At 41.2% G+C, this 19,154-nt stretch overlaps 1 protein-coding gene across 1 annotated transcript in view; it reads right to left on the reverse strand.

Annotated features, from left to right (window-relative positions):
- The window catches only part of ADCY2 (adenylate cyclase 2), a 391,390-nt gene that overhangs the window by 68,455 nt on the left and 303,781 nt on the right, over positions 1–19,154 (reverse strand). The window contains exon 15 of the mRNA XM_029941289.1: positions 6,679–6,763. Coding sequence (XP_029797149.1) covers positions 6,679–6,763 — 85 coding nt within the window. The remainder of the gene's footprint in view (positions 1–6,678; positions 6,764–19,154) is intronic.

Genomic DNA, 19,154 nt, shown 5'->3' on the forward strand with positions numbered 1-19,154 from the left:
AGCCAGGGAGCAACAGCTTTGCGGATCTGGAGCAGACTTGGAAAAACCTATGCCTAATCACAAGAAAGCTATGGCCCATGACAGATAGAGCAAAACCAACCAGAGAGAAGACATATCACCTCCCAAGAAACAGTAATTTGACCATGGATTTCTCTGTGGTCCATCAAACTATGGGAAAATATGAATTTATGTTTTCAAAATATTAGACAACTTATTATAAACTATTCCTCAATGAGGAGAAAACCGACTATTTTTTAAATACCAAAGTTGAGGGTATTATGCACAGGCTCTCACTGAAAAGACTAGAAAAGGTACAATCCTTTGGGAATATGGAGATGGAGTCCTGGAGGAAGGGATGGTGTTCAGGAAGAATGGTGTAAACTTGATACACAACAAGATTGATTATCACAATGAATAACAAGAGCGGTTTAAATTTAGAAAAATTTAACGCACCCTCTTTCTCTCTCTATGCTGCTTCATAGGTTGTTTACTCAGCTCTTACTTTACTTTTCTCAGCATAACTACTGAGTTTCTAATTTCAAGAACCTGATCATCTTATTCCATCTTCTATACTCAAGAATGGAATTCAGGGGCACCTGGGTGGCTCAGTTAAGCCTCTGACTTCAGCTCTGGTCATGATCTCACGTTCGTGGGCTCGAGCCCCATGTCAGGCTCTGTGCTGACAGCTCAGAGTCTGGAACCTGCTTCCGATTCTGTGTCTCTCTCTCTGCCCCTCCCCCTCTCATGATCTGTCTCTGTATCAAAAATAAATAAAACATTAAAAAAAGAATGGAATTCAGAAGCAGAGTATAATATTCTTCAACAACAAGGTGGAGACATTAATGAGTTCTGTTAGTCTGGTGTACCTTATACATTTTAAGTTAATCAGTAAAAACAAAATACCAGGATATGTAACTTCCAAGTCACTAAAGAGTATAGAGGTGAATAAACAAATTCCATGGATCCAAGAGACTACAGGAGAGGAGGAAAAATAAGTAGAGCCAAAGAACATATGTGGTGGGTTAAAAAAACAAAAAGCAAAGTAAGATGGTAGTAGTAACTACAATATACGTAAATGCATTATACTTGTTAGGTAAAAGAGAGAGACTGCTGAATCAGAGAAAGCAACATGCATCTGGATGCGGTTTGCCCAAGACACAACACCTTAAACCCACCTAAAACTTACTGACAAAGAAAAGCTGAATAAGATGGGAGGAAAGGACACTGGGAAAATACTAACCACAAGAAAGCTGGCAGAGTTCTATTGACATTGGAGAAAATAGACTTCAAGGGAAAAATACTCCTGTGGGGTAGAAAGCTTTTCTATCAGCCAGTGTGTGACCTACTTTCCTTCCACAGGATGGACTTTATGACTGTGCTTTCATCTCTACTGGGAACAAGATAGGTGGGCTGGCATTGTATTATCTCTGCCACACAAAGCACAAGGCAACCACTTTGAGAGAAAAATGTCTTCTGACACACTCTAGCATTTTCCTTTACTGTATCTGGCATCCTTGTTCTAAAAGATGCTTTGTGAGGTTGGTTTTTTTTTTCGGTGGCATTTTTGGTTAGAGTCACTCTCTTGTATTACAAAGATGTAAGTCCACTCAGGTAGTTTAGTGTTGAATTTGGAAGTAAATGTGTACTATTATTAATATTATGACAATGACAAGTATTATTCCTTTTGTTGCTTATTGTAATGAGCAATCATTATAATCAGACCTCTTATTCTACATTTTAGTTTCTGCTTAGATAAACTGGATTGTTTTGGTTATCAAATAAAATAATATGTTTTCATATTTGAAGGGCGCTCATGTATTTTGCAAAGTATCATTATGAACGGTTATTTTCTTCTAAAATATGATAGATTCTAAATCCACTCATAAATTAAATTTGGTAAACTTTCCCCACATTTTACCAAATGTCTTTTAAGATGAAGCAGCACTTTTCCAGGCTCCAGTTTTAAAATCAACTGGGCCAACAGCTAAATAATGTATATTGGGAACTGGACCAGAGGAAAATACAAATGAGGTTCAATGCGAAGTTACCAGGACTTACTGAAGTGATTTTGACGGACGGAGGCTTAGCAGTCACTCAGTGCCATGCCTGCCCCTATGATCGTGGACATCCCTGCCTAGTGCCAGGAGCTCATGTGCCAGTGAGTCTGCACACCTTCCAATTAATTATAAGGGCTCTACGCATTGATTCCAATTCTGATTCTGATTCCTACTTGCTCTACATGACACAACAATTTGTGTGACATCTGTGAGAGTCTGGTACAAATTGGAGAATGGCCATTCACTCCAAGGGCTCTTGTGGGGATAAATGAACCTGAATACATAAATGCCTCACGGCCCAAGTTGTCATTTTTAATATAATGTAATATTTATCATTTGTAAATTGCAGTGAGACCGGACACGGAGGTGTTGCTGGGGGTCTGCCCGTCAGAGGCTGTCTCTACTGCTTCGGAGCCTTCAAACTCAAGGACAGGAAGCCTCTGCTGGTCTTATGGTTCTCACACTCATGGTCCTGTTCCAAAGTCTTCATCTCTCTCCTCAAGAGATCTGCTGATGCATCTTTCTGCCTTATTTTGGGGGGAGAAAAATTTCCTCTAAACCATTGGGAGTGGAAAGCTTGCTAAATCGCATACACTTCCAGCGTCCTGTGTCTCTCACCCACAAAACGTGAGGCCAGACAAAGTTATCTCTGGGTTCCCGGCCTGCTCTCAGGTTTGACATTTCTCAAATCCTATGAAGGTCTCCTGAAAGATGAGGACCCAGGAGGGACCTCATTGGCAGCAGGGCCTGGAGACGGGGGCTGAATTCAGAGCCTCACGCTTGGAAGAAGTCAATCAGGGTGAAGATGAAGGCAAGGCTTTTGCTGAGCATTTGGGCGCCACCCAGCATCCCTTCAGCCTGTAGATAGTAAACATTTATCTTGTGTTTCAAGTGCCTGAAGTACTACAGGGAGCAAAACAGGGCCACCGCGCGCTCACGGGTGTTGGGGCCCAGTAGGCAATAATAACCCTCACACAATATTTTGCCTCTTGGGCCGGACATGTGGCTTCTGTTCATCCTATGATTTACTTTATTTTTCTGGCTCTTTGTCTACTATAGGGAGTGAACATAAATCTCTCCCAAAAGATTTGCTTAAGGACAAGCATCCCACCCTTGAATAATTAATGAAGAGCGTTAAAGGAATGTATATCTCCTCATAGAATTCTTCAGACTTATCATATGTTTAAAACCAGACTATTATTAGGGGATTCTTCTTTTTGCAATGACTTAAACCTGTTACTTACTGATAAGAATGATATAATCACCCAGGGTATATAAGACCCTGGCTATCTCAATAAATGTGTCCTTTTTTACCAACCACCATCCATGCTGTCTGTCTCGTCTGTCTTGTCTCGTTCGTCTTGTCCGTCTTCTTTCTTAGAGATATTTTTGCCGACACCAACCCCCTACTCGGGACCTTTCGACTGTGGTGTGTGGGCTGGTCCCCTGCACATGGGTGATCTTTCCGGCCAAAAGATCACAAGTAATATTGTGAAATGGGCAACCTGACCGGCAGGCGCAACAGAAGCTGGTAGTGACAAGGGGGGCTCTGCAGACCGGGTCTGGGAGGGTGAGGAGACTATTTCCCTCCATGGAGGGAGCTCAGAGCACATCAGAGTCAAGGACTCACGGTGCTTGCGGGAAGGCCTTAGGGCGTGGCCTGGTGACAGTCACCCGCCAAGGCTGCCCACAGCCATGCACAGGCAGCGCCCGTGCCCACGCCAGGGCATCCGGGGAAGGGAAGAGTACCGGGACACTCGGGGACGCCTGACTGTCCCCGTGGTGCTGGGGCAGCGGGGAGGGGCAGCATGGGGCCGGATGAGCAGAGGCAGTGAGAAGGAACCTCACAGAGATGACATGAGTCCACTTAGCACATGCTTATCAAACCATTTCCACGTGCGGCATTCTGCTGGGTTCCCTAGGAGACAGGAAGCAATTGTAGGAAACGATTCTCATCTCAAAAAACTACTCAATGTAAGGGAGACAACAGTCAAACTCCTCAAGAGAGAGACAGAGAGAGACAGGGAGGGGGGAGGAGCCAAGTAAGTTGCTATCTAACCAAGGGCTAAATTACGTGGCACAGATCCCAAGTCCCATGGTGCTCAAAGAAGAGGCCACTGCAGGGGCTGGTGGGGTTTCAGAGAAACTTTCTAGAAGGCAGGCGGGCAACCTGGGGGTGGGGAGACGTGTGGGGGCAGGGGCTAGGGCAGGTGAGGGTGGCAGTGAGGGACAGACAGGCATGTTCTGGGCTTCTCATTGGCTGCAACGGTGAGAATATACAAATTTCCTGACTTTTCTCAGACCATGTCACTGAACAAATATCTGTCTGATTTTTCTGTTGAAAGGAAGAAAATGCATCTCATTATCACTCTTATTTTTTGGCCCTGAGGGACAATAGGCTGTGTCTCTACCTTTTTATCAAACCCAGATGTGCAATGGCTGGTCAGTATAGCTACTTGTGTTCTATTTCTTGTGTAAGACTGGGCAACAAAGGTAGTGGTCTTCGAGAAAAAAGATCAGTCAGGCTTCCCTTTTCTCAATCTCCTTTATAAAAGTATTTTACTCTAATTCTTCATACAGTGAGTTCAGTACCAGTAATATTTAAAAAAAATTTTTCCCCCAGTAGTATCAGCGTCAATATTGCCTCTGGCATTTAAGCTTTCAGAAGGTTAACATATGTTAATAGAAAGATATTAAGGATATTAAGGTTTCTTTCACAAACTCAGTACTTAATCCAAAAATAAATGCGCATGATACTAACACCTCAGAGAACAGGTAGGCTTTCAAGAGGCTGAGGAATGACCAGTGAGGATGTCATGACACTCCTCCGTGACCACTAGGAAACATTTGTCACACACACAGCTTTTGGCTGACTGGGGAGGGCAGAGCAGAAAGGACACTGAAAACCTTCTAGATTGGCCATGCCTTAATTTGTTTGATGGTTGGGAAAAAGTCCTTATGGAATAGTTTAAATCGTACAAGTACAAAGAACCTCTTATGGGAATGTGAAGAATTCCTTCTTGAATTTCACCTGGATGACCTTTGGATCAAGGATGACAGCTGGCCACCGGTGGGGGTGGGCCTGGGGACCCATCACTCATCTTACTAACTCAAGTTCAGAAAAGAACAGACGTCCTCAAGCCTTGTCTTCCTGATCGCTCTGGTAAAATCCAGGTTTCTTTTGAGAAGGAGGCACTGGACCCCTGGGAATGTGGGTGTGGGATCCTGATGGCCCCAGGGGACCACAGGCTGGATCCAGGAGGGGCCGGGATTATACTGAGGATGGAGGATAGACATGACGTAGGACCAAAGGCATTCTCGCAAAGGTTTCAAAGTTGCTCTGGAGACACTCTTTCCAGACTCCACTTCTCTGTTGCTTTTCTATAGTCATTCAATGGAGAGAAAGAGTCAGCGTGAAACCTTAAATATACAGTGTTTCACGCCCGCCCTGCAGACTGGATTCCTTGGAACGGAAAGTGAGCAATGTGGCTACTTAGGCACAATGATAGATGCCGCTTTAATTAGAATGAGGGCTGGGTTTCCAGCGGCACCACGGATGACAGTTCCTGAGAAGTGGGCTGCAGAAACCTTACGAGGCCAGGAAATCAGAGGGTGGGGCCCATGTGCTTCTCCGCCTCAGGAAAATCTGAACATTGACCATCAGGCTTCTTGGTATATTAAGCACTTTAGAAAAGTCAAAGCGTTCCCATGGGGCAGTATTTACAACCTATAGCCATCAGGGGATTTTAAAGAAACTTTGATGTGATGTGTGCATTCCAGGAAATCAGCAAGCACGGTGCCACTTTTGCAAGTTTCTAATGTAATTAGAAACATCCTAGACCATCATAAGAGCAAATGAACCCCACGTATGTTTGCAAAGGTAGTCAGCAGAGATGACAGAGGCAGAGATATACTTTAAGATCTTAATACTTTTTAGCTAAAAAATTTCAACACATTATACTAGAAAGCACCTGACACTCAAAATGTGGCTCAGAGTGGCCTCTCTTGTTTTCACACATCTCCAATGAACAAGATCAAACACGGACTACCTTTTTGGACTTCTGTCTCACTGTTGGCTTTTTTCTGATGCTTTCACGGAGCCACTTGCTTTCGACTCAAGAATACACTTCGATTTGATTCTTATATCCTGAACTGGCACTTTAACCATCAGAGCTTACAATGCTTAGTTTAAATTAAAACACTAAGAAAATGTTTTTGCATTTGCTGTTGTCCTATGTCCCAAACTTTTATATCCTGAAAGGGGATATAAAAACATTCCCCTGCACACTAAAATCCTCCTCTTATACTAGTCACTGCTGCTATAAAATACTATGAAAGCTCAGAGGACATCATGCAAAACGGTGACAGAAATAAAGAAACATGAATATAATTTTATGGTGTGAGATCCACCGTTTCAAATAATCTTCAACTTAGTGCCTTGACTGTGCATGAGTAGCCTCCGTTTATATTCTGGGCTGCTGGCACGGAGGGGGCTTGTTTCTTTATGGGGACCTGTATCTCTTGAAATGTTAAATCAACAAGCCCCGTGTTTCAAGCCAGAAATCGGTTTGCATTCAACGAACACAGTTTTCAAACATAAGGTCCATATGTGAGTACCTACCAATAGCTGTCCAGCAAAGCAGACGAAAAGGATAAAGCCAAGCAAGAGAAACGCGGCTCCAAAGGAGATCCCGAGAACGGACGTTCTACCAGGAGACAAAAAGGAACAGGTTAGCGTGCTGGTAGTTTCCATCGCTCTGGAAAGCCATCAGTAATATTTCTGGTGTAATTAGGACTTGGTTTCCTAAGGCCTTCATTCCTCACTCACTTTGTGAGATGTGAAAATGGAGCTAAAACAAACCAAAAACACGTCCATAGAAAAACATGTCCATGGGACGCCTGGGTGTCTCGGTTGGTTAAGTGTCAGACTTCGGCTCAGGTCATGATATCGCAGTTCACGAGTTCGAGCCCGTGCCGGGTTCTGTGCTGAGAGCTCAGGGCCTGGAGCCTGCTTGATTCCGTGTCTCCCTCTCTCTCTGCCCCTGCCCTGCTCACACTCTGTCTCTCCCTCTCTCTCAAAAATAAATAACCATTAAAAAGAGAAAAAAAGAAAAGAAAGTAAAGCATGTCCACAATCATGGCTGATCATCTTGATGATTCATCCGAAGTGCTCTATATGCACGGGTTCCTTAGGAAAGGAAACGATCTTCTCACAACTCTGCTATGCAACCAGTACTTCCAAGCCTGCGTGTGGCCTCTTCCCTGCCACTGATGTCCTGGCAGCTGCTGCTTCTAGAGGTCTCATCTGATGCCCTGCACGATCTCAGGACCCATCCCTACTCCTGCTCATTTAGGAAACAGGCGCTCATCCTCCCCAGTACAAGCCAGCCAGATTCCACTCCCTTCAACACTGATGCAACTAAATGCTTTACTGAGGTTCCCTAAAGATTTCAGGGGCATGGCCTTCACATTCTTGCACAAGCAGATGAATATGCAAGCTTCCTGTGATCACGTGAAAAATTAAGTTACAATTCTGCCAACACGTGACAGGCAGATAAAAGCATTTATAAGAATGCTTATCTGAGACATCCTTTAAATCATTATAAAGTTCAAAGCCTCTTAAGACTTTATTTATTCCAAAGATAGAAGTGTTCCGGGGTTTCAAAGGAGCTGAAAAATTAAAGATGCAATTCAAATGAGACTTCCTAGGAGGGGTCAGGTGGTGTCCCAGACTGCAGTGGAAACTCCTGCCAATGGGGCTGGCTAGAGACACTGAGACAGGACTGGCACAGGGAACAGTGTGGCAGTGTGCTGAATGTCCATTAGCTGCACAGAAGACTCAGATCTAAATCAGCAGCACGCTGAAATACCAGCGAGTATACAACTGTGAGTCGGCGGGGAAGAAAACGAAGCAAATAACCAGCGAACTATGTAAATCCTGATGCCATCACAATGGGAAGGTGCTACTCAGCTCACATTTTCCGATATCTACTCTATTGCGAGATGATTTCACATCAAGGAAGATCAACGAAAGATGGACTTCACACCAAAACCTGAGCCTGACACACTGATGCACCAGCACTGAGTTATCTCCTAGAACGGTTCACAGTGCTTTCAAATACCTGTCCGGACGGTGCGACATCTGTGCACGTTTTATGAGTAACATGAAATCTATGCTAGAAGGGCGTGTATGCACCAAATAGACCTAGTCCCATGCTAGGCTGTAATGACACAAAGACAAGTAAGATGTCATTCCACTTTGAGCTGCTTCCAGGATAGTAGAGGCAAGTGCCATACGTCTGATCCCCCCTCCCCCTCCACCTAGAACGTCCTGCTTTCAGACTTCACTCCATCCCTGGTTGGAAGCCACCAGTCTCACATCCCCCCAACACATAATCTCAGAGCCTCCTGCATAGCCAGGCAGTGTGGGGGAAGGGGAATGTGAAACAGGCAACACCTCAGAGGAAAGGAGGCCTCCTGGCAGTCTTGTGACTGAAGAATGACACAGTAACTCAGCTGCTGAATTTGTGTTTGCCATCTTTGTCATCCATTTTTATAGGAGAGCTCTGAGGAGTTTTCTCAGATTCTGTGCTGATTCGTTCCTTTTGGCTGTCAAGGTAATGTCAGCTTCATAAGGCTGAGTTCAGAAACATAACATCTTTTCCTTAGGTCTGAAACTTTAAACAACAAAAATGATCTCTTATAGCAGGTTTGGTAACTATCAACCATAAAACTATCTGATGGTGGTGATGGTGTTTACAATGGTGATGGTAGTGGTGATGGTGATGATAGTGAAGATAATGGTGATTGTGATGATGATGACAATGGTGGTGGTGACGTGGGGAAGATGATGGTGGTGATTGTGATAATGGTGATGATGATGGTAGTGATGGTGATGGTGATGATAATGGTGACGATGACAATGATGGTTATGATAGAGATGATGGTGATGGTGGTGATGATGATGATGATGGTGATTGTGATAATGGTGATGATGATGGTAGTGATGGTGATGATAATGGTGATGGTGGTGGTGATGGTGGTGATGGTGGTGATGATGGTGATAATGATGGTTATGTTACAAATGGTAAAGACATGAAGAGAGATTATTTACTTTGTGTCAAGTGCTGTTCTAAAAGCTTTATATATAATCCTCACAATACTCCTGAGTACTAGTTACTATTATTACCTCATTTTACCAAGGAGAAACTGAAGCCCAGAGAGGTTGAAAAGCTTGCCTGAAGTAATACAGCTATTAAGTGCGGTGGTTAGGAGTTATATCCATTCAACTGTATTCCTGACCCAGGTTCTATTTTAGGAGTAGACCTGTCCCATTTCTGCCATGTTTACTGGTTCTATGTCTGGGGTCAATTATGATAATTTTCCTGGAAAATTATCCATTTCATTTAAATATTCAAATGTAAAATATTCTACATAATATTCTTTTCATTTTAAAAGTCTCCATAGTTGAAGCATTTTTTCCCTTGTCCTTAATGTCATTTTTTTCCCTCTCTAGATCAGACTTTTGAAGCTTTGCAAGTTTGCTGATCTCTGTGATTGAGCTTTTTCGGTTTATTATTAAGGTCTATGCTTTCTGACAGTTTTGTATATAATCAGTTTCTGATACAAATTTTAAAAATTGCTTCCTCCTTCTTTATGCAAACTTATGTTATTTCTTTCTTGATTGCCATTTTTTGCCAACCTTTTTGTATTTTTTTAATAAATGCATTGAAGGACATAAATATTCCTATAATTCCTGCTTTAGCCAAATACTACAGCTTTAGATTTATCGTTAATCATTGTCTTTCTTCTCTAAAAAGTCTGTAATTCCAATTTTCATTTCCTTTTAACACAAGAGTAATTCTGAAGTCTAATTTATAAATTCCACAAGGAGATTATTTTTGGTCTGTCATTGTTATTTCTAACTTCATTACATTAGATCAGAGTTAGCAGTCTCTTTTATTTCTACTTTGACAATTTATTTTTCTTCTAGGGTATGATAAATATGATCTACTTCTATTGTACCTTATGGATTTCTGAAAATGATATATATTTCCTTTATGCTGGAAACAAAACATGTTCCCTAAATACATCTATTGTCAGAGCTGGATGAGTTAGTCAAATCCCCCATGGACTGACTTAATGGCTCAATTTGGTCTGTCAATTTTAGAATGTATTAATATTTCTGGCAAGGAATGTGGGTTTGTCAATATATCTGAACATTTTAGTAGCTTCTCTTTATTTATTTCAAAGAGATGGAGTGCATGAAGATTTATGATTGTTCAATCTTCTTGAATGCCTTCCACTAGATTCCATATCATCAGAAATTTTTATTCCTGAAGCTTTCTTTTTCTCCTATGATGTTTCCCAGAATAGCTGTTTTCCATCCTTTATTTCCAACCTGTCTTGTCTGTTAATTTTAGTGAGATCTCCTATACCTGGTACAGAGGTGACTTTTCATTTTAGCCTCAATCTTTGAGCTTCTTTCCATGAAGAGAGGATTTTTATCAACTCACAATTATTAAAATTGGTAATATTTGACTGGCTTTTCCATCTTATTTTCTCAAAATGTTCCATGGAATCCACACACACAAAACATTGCCAGGGTATCAATCTTCTGCTAATCTTTCTAATGTTTAAAGAATTAATAAATTTAATAGATATATGCAACTTTATATCCAATTATGTGTCAATCTTGGTAGGGTAGCTTTTCAAGGAATTTCCCATTTTATTAAATTTTGAATCTTTTGCCCTTGAGTAATTTATAATATTCCACATCTATGTTGTTAATGTCTGCAGGATATGTGGTGAGTCCTCTTTTACTCTTTATGTCATTAATTTGTGTGTTCTGTGATGATCTTTCTTTCTTGATCAGTCATGCTAGGGGTTTGGGAATTTTTAAACTTTTCCAAAGAACCAACTTTTGGCTTTATTAATTTTTTTGTACTGGTTGTTTTCTATTATGGATGGATTCCTTCTTCCTTCTTTAGCATTTATTCCCTTCGACTTAATGTGCTCATCTCTTTACGGCCTCCTAAGTCAGAAACTTAGACAACAAATTTTAGTCCTTTCTTCTTTTCTAATATAAGTATTTGAAAACTACAGATTCCTCTCTAAATTATTGCTTTAAACTACATACCCACATCTGGGTGTGTTATATTTTGATATTCAAAACATTTTCTGATTTTCTTGTGATTTTTAATCTGACTCATAGGTTCTTCAAAAGCATACAGTCTAATGCTGAAATATTTGTGGGCATTTTTATTTCTTTATTTTTTAAATGTTTATTTTTGAGAGACAGAGAGAGAGAGTGAAGAGAGCGCACGAGCATGAGCAGGGGAGGGGCATAGGGAGATGGAGACACAGAAATGTAAGCAGGCTCCAGGCTCTGAACTGTCAGCACAGAGCCTGATGCGGGGCTCGAACCCATGAATTGTGAGATCATGACCTGAGCTAAAGTCTGGCACTTAGTTGACTGAGCCACCCAGGCACCCCGATTTGTGAATATTTTAGAAATGCACTTTTTATTCTAACCTGATTTTGGTATGGTTAGGCATCACACTGCAAGACTTTTGAGCTTTTCAAATTTATTTCAATCTTTCCAAATTTGTCGAGATGCTTCTATGGCCTAGTATGTGTTTTGGCTGTGTTCCATGTGCAGCTTAGAATCACATGTATTTGAGGCATCTGGGTGGCTCAGTCGGTTAAGCATTGGACTTCAGCTCAGGTTACAATCTCACAGTTCGTGGATTTGAACCCCACATGGAGCTCTGAAGTTATAGCATGGAGCCTGCTTGAGATTCATTCTCTCTCTCTCTGTCTCTGTCTCTCTCTCCCTCTCTCAGCCACTCCCGGACTCTCATTATCTCCCTGTCTCAAAGTAAATAAAAAAACTTAAAAATCACATGTATTTTATAGTTGGTTTAATGTTCTATGAACATCCATTAGTTTCAAGAGATAATCTTGCTCATATTTTCTATAAACATTTATATAGTAATAGGTATAGAAGTCTAATGTTGATTGCAGATTTATGAAATTCTTGTTTTGGTTTTAACAATTTTTTTCCTTTGATGTTTTATAGCTCTGTTTTAGGCATTATTTACATTTCATGATTTTATGCTTCCTGATTAACTGACCCATTCATCATTCTTCCATGTCTGTGTCTATTTTGATATTAATATATGTAGAGTAGCTTTCTCCTGCTATTTAGATGATATATTTTTCCTAGCCTTTTAATTCCAACCCAACTGCCTTTTGTGTTTAAAATTCATCCCTTGTATTATTGGTACACAGCCATGAACATTGGGGTGCATGTGTCCTTTCAAGTCAGTATTTTTGTATTCTTTGGGTAAATACCTAGGAGTGCAGTTGCAGGATTGTAGGATAGTTCTATTTATAACTTTTTGAGGAACCTCCATACTGTTTTCCAGTTTGTATTCCTAAGAGTTTAAGAAACTTATGGTAACAGCTCAAGTGTTCATTAACTGATGGATGGATAAAGAAGAGGTGATGTGTGTGTGTCAGGCGTAAAAAAGAATGAAGTGTTGCCATTTGCAATGATGTGAATGGAGCTAGAGTATATTATGCCAAGTGAAATAATTCAGAGAAAGACATCATGTGATTTCACTCATATTTGGAATTTAAGGAACAAAGCAGATGAGCATAGGGGGAAAAAGAGAGAGGCAAAGCATAATACAGATTCTTAAGTATAGAGAACAAACTAGGGGTTGTTGGAGGGGAGATGGGATGGGCTAGATGGATGAGAGCATAGAGAAGGGCACTTGTGGTGAGCACTGGGTGTTATATATAGGAGATGAGTCACTAAATTCTACTCCTGAAACCAATATTACACTCTATGTTAACTCACTGGAATTAAAATTAAAACTTGAAGAGAAAAAAATACATCTCTTGTAGACAGTGCGGGACTTTGTCACGCTTTTATTGGGAGTGCTTAGTCCCTTCACTTTTAATAATGTATTTGATTTCAATATTACTGTATTACTCTCTGATATTTGTCTCAATGCCTTGTTTGTATAGTGTGGCCCACTGCCTGTGTTGAGATTGCCTTTTTTAATACTATCATGTTAACTGTTTTCCATTTGTGTCATGTTTTTGTTGTTGTTGTTTGTGTCTGTTGTTTTGTTTGTGTTGCTCTGCTCCTCCTTCCTTGCCATTTTCACTAACCTAATATTTTCATAGCATTTTTTATTCCCCTAATCGGCTTTTTGGCTACACCTATTGGTATCTTTTAGTGATTGCTCAAGAATTAAAATACACATTCTTACCTCATCAGAAGTTATTGACCATTAATACTGTACTGCTTTATTTTTTCTTTTTGGCATTGAATAACCAGTCAGTTGTCTCTTAGAAAACTTCACAAAATATCAGCATATAGTCTTTTATACTCTCTCACATGTTTAAGCACGTCCAATGCTGTCCATCTCCTCCTGCAGATCCAAGTTTACTTCTGGCATCATTTCAGGTCAGCCCAAAGAACTTCTGTTCGCATTTCTTACACTGTAGGTTTGCTGCTGCTGAATTCCTTTAGCATTCTTTCATTTGTAAAACGTCTTTATTTCATCACATTTAAAAAAAAGAATATCTTTACAGGATTCAGCATTGGCCATGCTTATACCAGTGTTTCTAATGAGGAGTCAGCCATCATTTCCTTCATCCATCGCCTGCCATGAAGTCTTTTTCTACTGGCTGTTCCGAAGGCATTGAAGGTGGTTCCCCCCCACTCCCACCCCCTGCCACTTTTTTTCTTTAGCTCTAGCAGGTTGACCTTAATGCACCGCCTGTGGTTTTCTATGTATTCTGCTTGCTGTTGGCAGAAGTTCTTGCCTTTGGAGGTTAATGTATTTCAATAGATTTGGGCCAATTTGTCACTAAGTGTACTGGCAATTTCCTGTTTGTCTTTTAATACATTTCCATTCCATGTCCTCAAAACTCCATTCCCTAGACTCTCTGCCAACTGTTCCTAACTAGGTTTGGCCAGTGGGAAGTACCAGGGGGTTTGGGGGAGGCTGGGGGAAGGAAGAAGCCTGGGGGTTTCTCCTTCTTACTCTCTGTTTAGCAACCATTTTCTCAATAGCCCGCATTCCTGACGTTAGGGACATTTTGGGTCCCTGTCAGACAGCCCATCCTACCCTGGTCTCAGCTCCAGCCCGAAGGCGTGCTGTGGTTCTAAAACCTGCAGGAAGCTCTGGGAGCCTGCCTTTCTGGCAAGCGACCTCCTCCTGTATCCTTCCAAACCCAGGGACTGCAGCGGGTTCCTCTTGTCGCCCATCTCTTAGCTGTTTTACGCTCACCTGTTTGGTTTCTCAGCCCTTCTCTCCTTCTGTAAGTATTTCACTTTATCGAATTACCTTGTGGAAACACCTCAGGCAATTTCTGTTCTTTAGTGGACTCAAAGCCATGAACTAGTTAAATTTTTTCTGGGTACGACATCGGTAGAGGTTAAATGGAAACACCAGAAGAATTGGAAACAGTTACTTCTCCAAATTTCTTCCCTTTCCTTTGGAGGAAAAGAAAAACTCCCCACTGTTCTAGTTTTTACTAGAAATACTGAGAAATATTTACATTTTCCCCAGGTTATGACATACCTGAATTTCCTTATGAATGGATGTTATTATGGATTGTATTGGTTTTAGTTAACACATATCTCAACAGAGCTAGTGACTATTATGGGTTCATCCTCTTGTGAATCAGAGTTTAAATAAAAGATGCCTACACTCCAATGACTTTTCTAGGCTCTTCTTTTCTAAAATGCATTTCAATTTTGTTTTCAGGAGTAATTGCTCCACTATGAAGACAGGTGATAGGGAGTCTGGGCATTCAAATCAAGTAGTGTGAGCCCGAGGAAGTCTGAGCATTAAAATTGACTCCCACATCTTATAGTCCCCAACGCAATATAGTGGAGAATGTTGGAGAAGAGCTGGTGGCATTTTTTTCTCTGGATGCATCTGATGACCACTACTTTGCTCTTTCTCAAATGTGAGAATTCCCTAAGTGGGGGGGGGGCGATAAATTAAAACAGTGTTGCTAATACTATTGTTTCCCTGTTTTTGCACTGGTGAAATAGAGGGCAGATGAACATTAAAGCAGGGATGAGCATTCTTAAAAGTACATTATGAGATAGACTACCAAATATGACTCAGGAAGAAATAGAAACTCTCAATAGGCCTATAGAAGTAAAGAGATGGAATCAGTAATTAAAACAAAACCCAAAGCAAAATTTACTTGCAAAGAAAAGCACAGGCCCTAATGGCCTCACTGGTGAACTCTACAAAATATGTAAAGAAGGGTTTTACTATTTTTCCACAGACTCTTCCAGAAAATAAAAAGGACAGAACATGTTCTGATTCGAACAGGTCAGTATCACCTTGATACTAGTATCAGACAAAGATATCACAAGAAAACAAAACAGAGACCAATATCTCTTACAAATAAAGAGAAAAGAATCTTGACAAAATATTAGCTAACTGAGTCCAGTCACATATAAAAAAGGGTTCTATAACATGACCAAGTGGGATTTATCTGAGAAATGCAAGGTCTGTTTACTATCTAAAAATTAATCAGTGTAATACACTCTATTAATAAACGGAAAGAAACCCACATGATCGTCTCTGTCACTGTAGAAAAGTGTAAGACAAAATCCAACACCCTTTTACTATGAAAACTCTCAACCAAGATTAAAAGGGGATTTCCTTTATCTTGATAAAGAAAACTGTGAAACACCCACAGATAACATCGTACTTAACGGATGACAGAATGAATGTTCTCTTCCTAAGATCATGAGCAGGAATATATGTGAGCTATGACTACTTCTATTGAAATTACACTGAAGTTTCTCGTCAGGGAAGTTAGGCGAGAAAATGACATAAAAGGCATCACATTGGAAAGGAAGAAGTCAAATTACCCGGATTTGTAGATGATATGATCTGGTACAGAGAACATTACGTCAAAGCCCGAGATTTAGACTCCGAGTGGCTCAAACCTGTGGCTGTCCAGTGTTCAAGTTCACAGCACACTGGCATTTGTGTTCGGATGGATGTACCTCTCATCCCAGGGAAAAAGAAATCCCATGAGATAAAGTAATGGCCAGCCAAAAGCTCTTAATTATAATCATTTATCCTGCCTGCTCTTTCAAAACCATGTTCAAGCTCATTAAGCATACCAAGATGTTTGTGTAACATAATCAACTTTAATTAACACTCTAGTTGCAAAGCTGTTTCTTTTTAACGCACAAGCATAATTGATTTATATACTCTCTGAAAAGCAAACTTGACTCTTCCCTGTCATGAGGCAAAAAGACCTACACTTTTGTTAGTGATGATTCTGGACTTTGGGACTTGAGTCAAGTGTATTGTGGCCATACATGAAAAAGGCTGATTTGGGACAAGTCCTTCTCCTTTCTGATTTTTTTCCAGTCAGTTATTGCTCACAGGTGGTCTTGACATGACCGAGGAAGCACATCTCCAGACAGGAAAAATCCAGCAGAAATCTATACCCCCGATGTCTAAAAGTTATATTAATTGTAAGCTCTTTCCATGGTAAATAATGGTATCTTCACCTGGAATTCTGTATAATGGGATGACTCTCATGCCCCTCCTCCCTTGTTGCCCTCATCTCCTCCCCCAAAACGATGTAGATTTTCCCATCAACACTTTGTTCACACCTATTGCCTGGGGTTCAGTAAGCAGAATAAGAATTTGAGAAAGAAAGCTTTTCTTCTAACTGTAAGTTAGCATGAAGTAATAAACATCCCTTTATCTCTTTTAAAGCGATAGGTGACAGAACTTCAAAATGAAAGGGAATTTGGTAAAAAAATCAAAAGGTGAAAAGGAGAAAAGACACTTAAATATTCACCACCATTACAGATCACCGTAGCTCATCTCTGATAACAGGACTCAGCATGAACTGTGAGATGTTCTGGCCACTTGAGGTCCTCCGATGTGGGAAAAGGGAGGAGGCTTTGGAATTGGCCAAGTAAAAAGGTTCTACATCAGAGCAACAAAAATGGATGTAGATTTGAAGTGTCATACACATTATTCCCCAGAAGGTCCACAGACTTCTCTTTCTACACTCATTTCTTAGGTGAGCCCATCCTAACCAATGGATTGAAATATTACCTATGTGCTGGATTTTCCAAATTATGACTTTACCCCCATGTCCTCCACAAACCCTCTTATGACTCACACACTCCCTCCCTCCAGGAAGTTCCATCACTTGGATGTCCAAGATGCACACCACCTGTCTTTGATGCCCAGGACCAAGACCTTGATTCACGTCCCTCCCTGACCCGCTTCTTCCCCAGGGTTCTTCCTCCCTGTAAATGGCAACCCCATTTTCCCAACTGCTCAGGTCCAACACCAAAATAAAAATCTCACAGAACTCCCCTTTCTCTTCTTCTTCCCATGCCATCCAATAGCAAGACTTGTATCCTTCACTCTATGAGATACTCCAGAATTTGACCACTTTTACCACCTGTGGTGCTACTCCAGTCCCAGCCATCATCTTACCCGGTCTTCCTACTTCTAGCCCCCTCCCCCATAGAGCAGCAAGAACAATGCTTCTAAACTAGCCAGATCACCTCCTCAGCTGAGAACCTTCCAGGGTTTCCTGTCACATCAAACCCAACCTTCTCCCACTGCCTGTGAGAGCCAACACTTGCCCTCACACTGCTCCTCTGACCCCATCCCCCATGGTGCTCACCCTGCTCACTCTGCTCCCACCATCCTGGCTCCTTGAAGACACTTGGGGCTCCTATCATCTGGAACATTCTGCCAAATTTCCACATAATCCCCATTTCAATTCACATAGGCCTCTACTTTAATGTTACTTCATCACTGACGCTTTCCCGGATCACTCTCATCTGAAAATGCCACCTTCCAGGGGTGCCTGGGTGGCTCAGTCAGTTAAGCATCCAACTTTGGCTCAGGTCATGATCTCATAGTCCATGAGTTCAAGCCCTGAGTCAGGCTCTGTGCCAACAGTGCAGGGCCTGGAGCCTGCTTCAAATTGTGTCTCCCTCTCTCTCTGCCCCTCCCCTGCCTGCACTCTATCTCAAAAATAAAATAAAAACATAAGAAGAAGTTGAAATACTGCCTTCCACTGCTCCATAGTATTCTACTGTGTCTTATTTTTCTTAAAAGCTTATCACAACTGAATTATTGTATATTTATTTATTACATTATTGTTATATGTCCTAATAAAATGGAAGTTATATGAGAGAAAAGGCATTTGGTGGGGAGATTACTGAGGACTTTCTAACATCTCTCGCTAAGCTTGGTATATGACAGCTCAAAATTACCTGCTGAATGATTCCACAAACGATCAGATGCAAGTATGTGCTTCTATTGTAAATTCTTAGTTCTATAACACATGCCCAGAATAGGTACAAAGTAAAGGTACATGGCCTGTTTTATTGAGTGAAAACACGCCCAGCTCCATTTTTACTGTTATTGCTCCTCATATCTTACTCTATCAGGGGCACAGAGCTAACTGCAACACAAATCTCTTTTCATTCCTGGAGAGAATATTGGTTTTCATGAATTCCCGTTTTTTCATGATGATACAAATTTGCTAGATAGGCCTTCTGTTATGCAGACTAAAGACAAGACGACAAATTCTAGCCTCCCTTGGAGCCCACTTTGAGCATGTGACTAAGATCTGCCTTGGGTTATAAACCAAAGAGTGGGTCATGAGGTAGCTGCTGGGAAGATTCCAGAGAGGGGAGTAGGGAGTGTTCTCTGGCCTCTGCTTCTGGGTCTGACCCTCCGTCCTGTTGCTCAGACTGTGGATGTTGCCATTTTCGGGAATGAAGATGAGGAACCAAGTCTAAGGAAAGTAGGAATGTGTGCTGGAGGGACTCAGGCCCCCCAAAGAATCCAAAGGACAGAGCACCACACTACCTCTGGCCTTTTATTGATGAGGGAGAAATTGAACTGCTAACTCATTGTCAGTATTTTCTTACTTTCAGATGACCTGAATCCACAGTTGGGTATCATTCATCTCAGTAAAAGCTGTAAGGTTCATTTATCTTGGACCATGAGAATTATCTCCCTCCCCTTCCCCTCTTTCCTCTTCCTCCTT

The sequence above is a fragment of the Suricata suricatta genome, chromosome 6, assembly GCF_006229205.1.
Source record: "Suricata suricatta isolate VVHF042 chromosome 6, meerkat_22Aug2017_6uvM2_HiC, whole genome shotgun sequence".
Lineage (NCBI taxonomy): Eukaryota > Metazoa > Chordata > Mammalia > Carnivora > Herpestidae > Suricata > Suricata suricatta.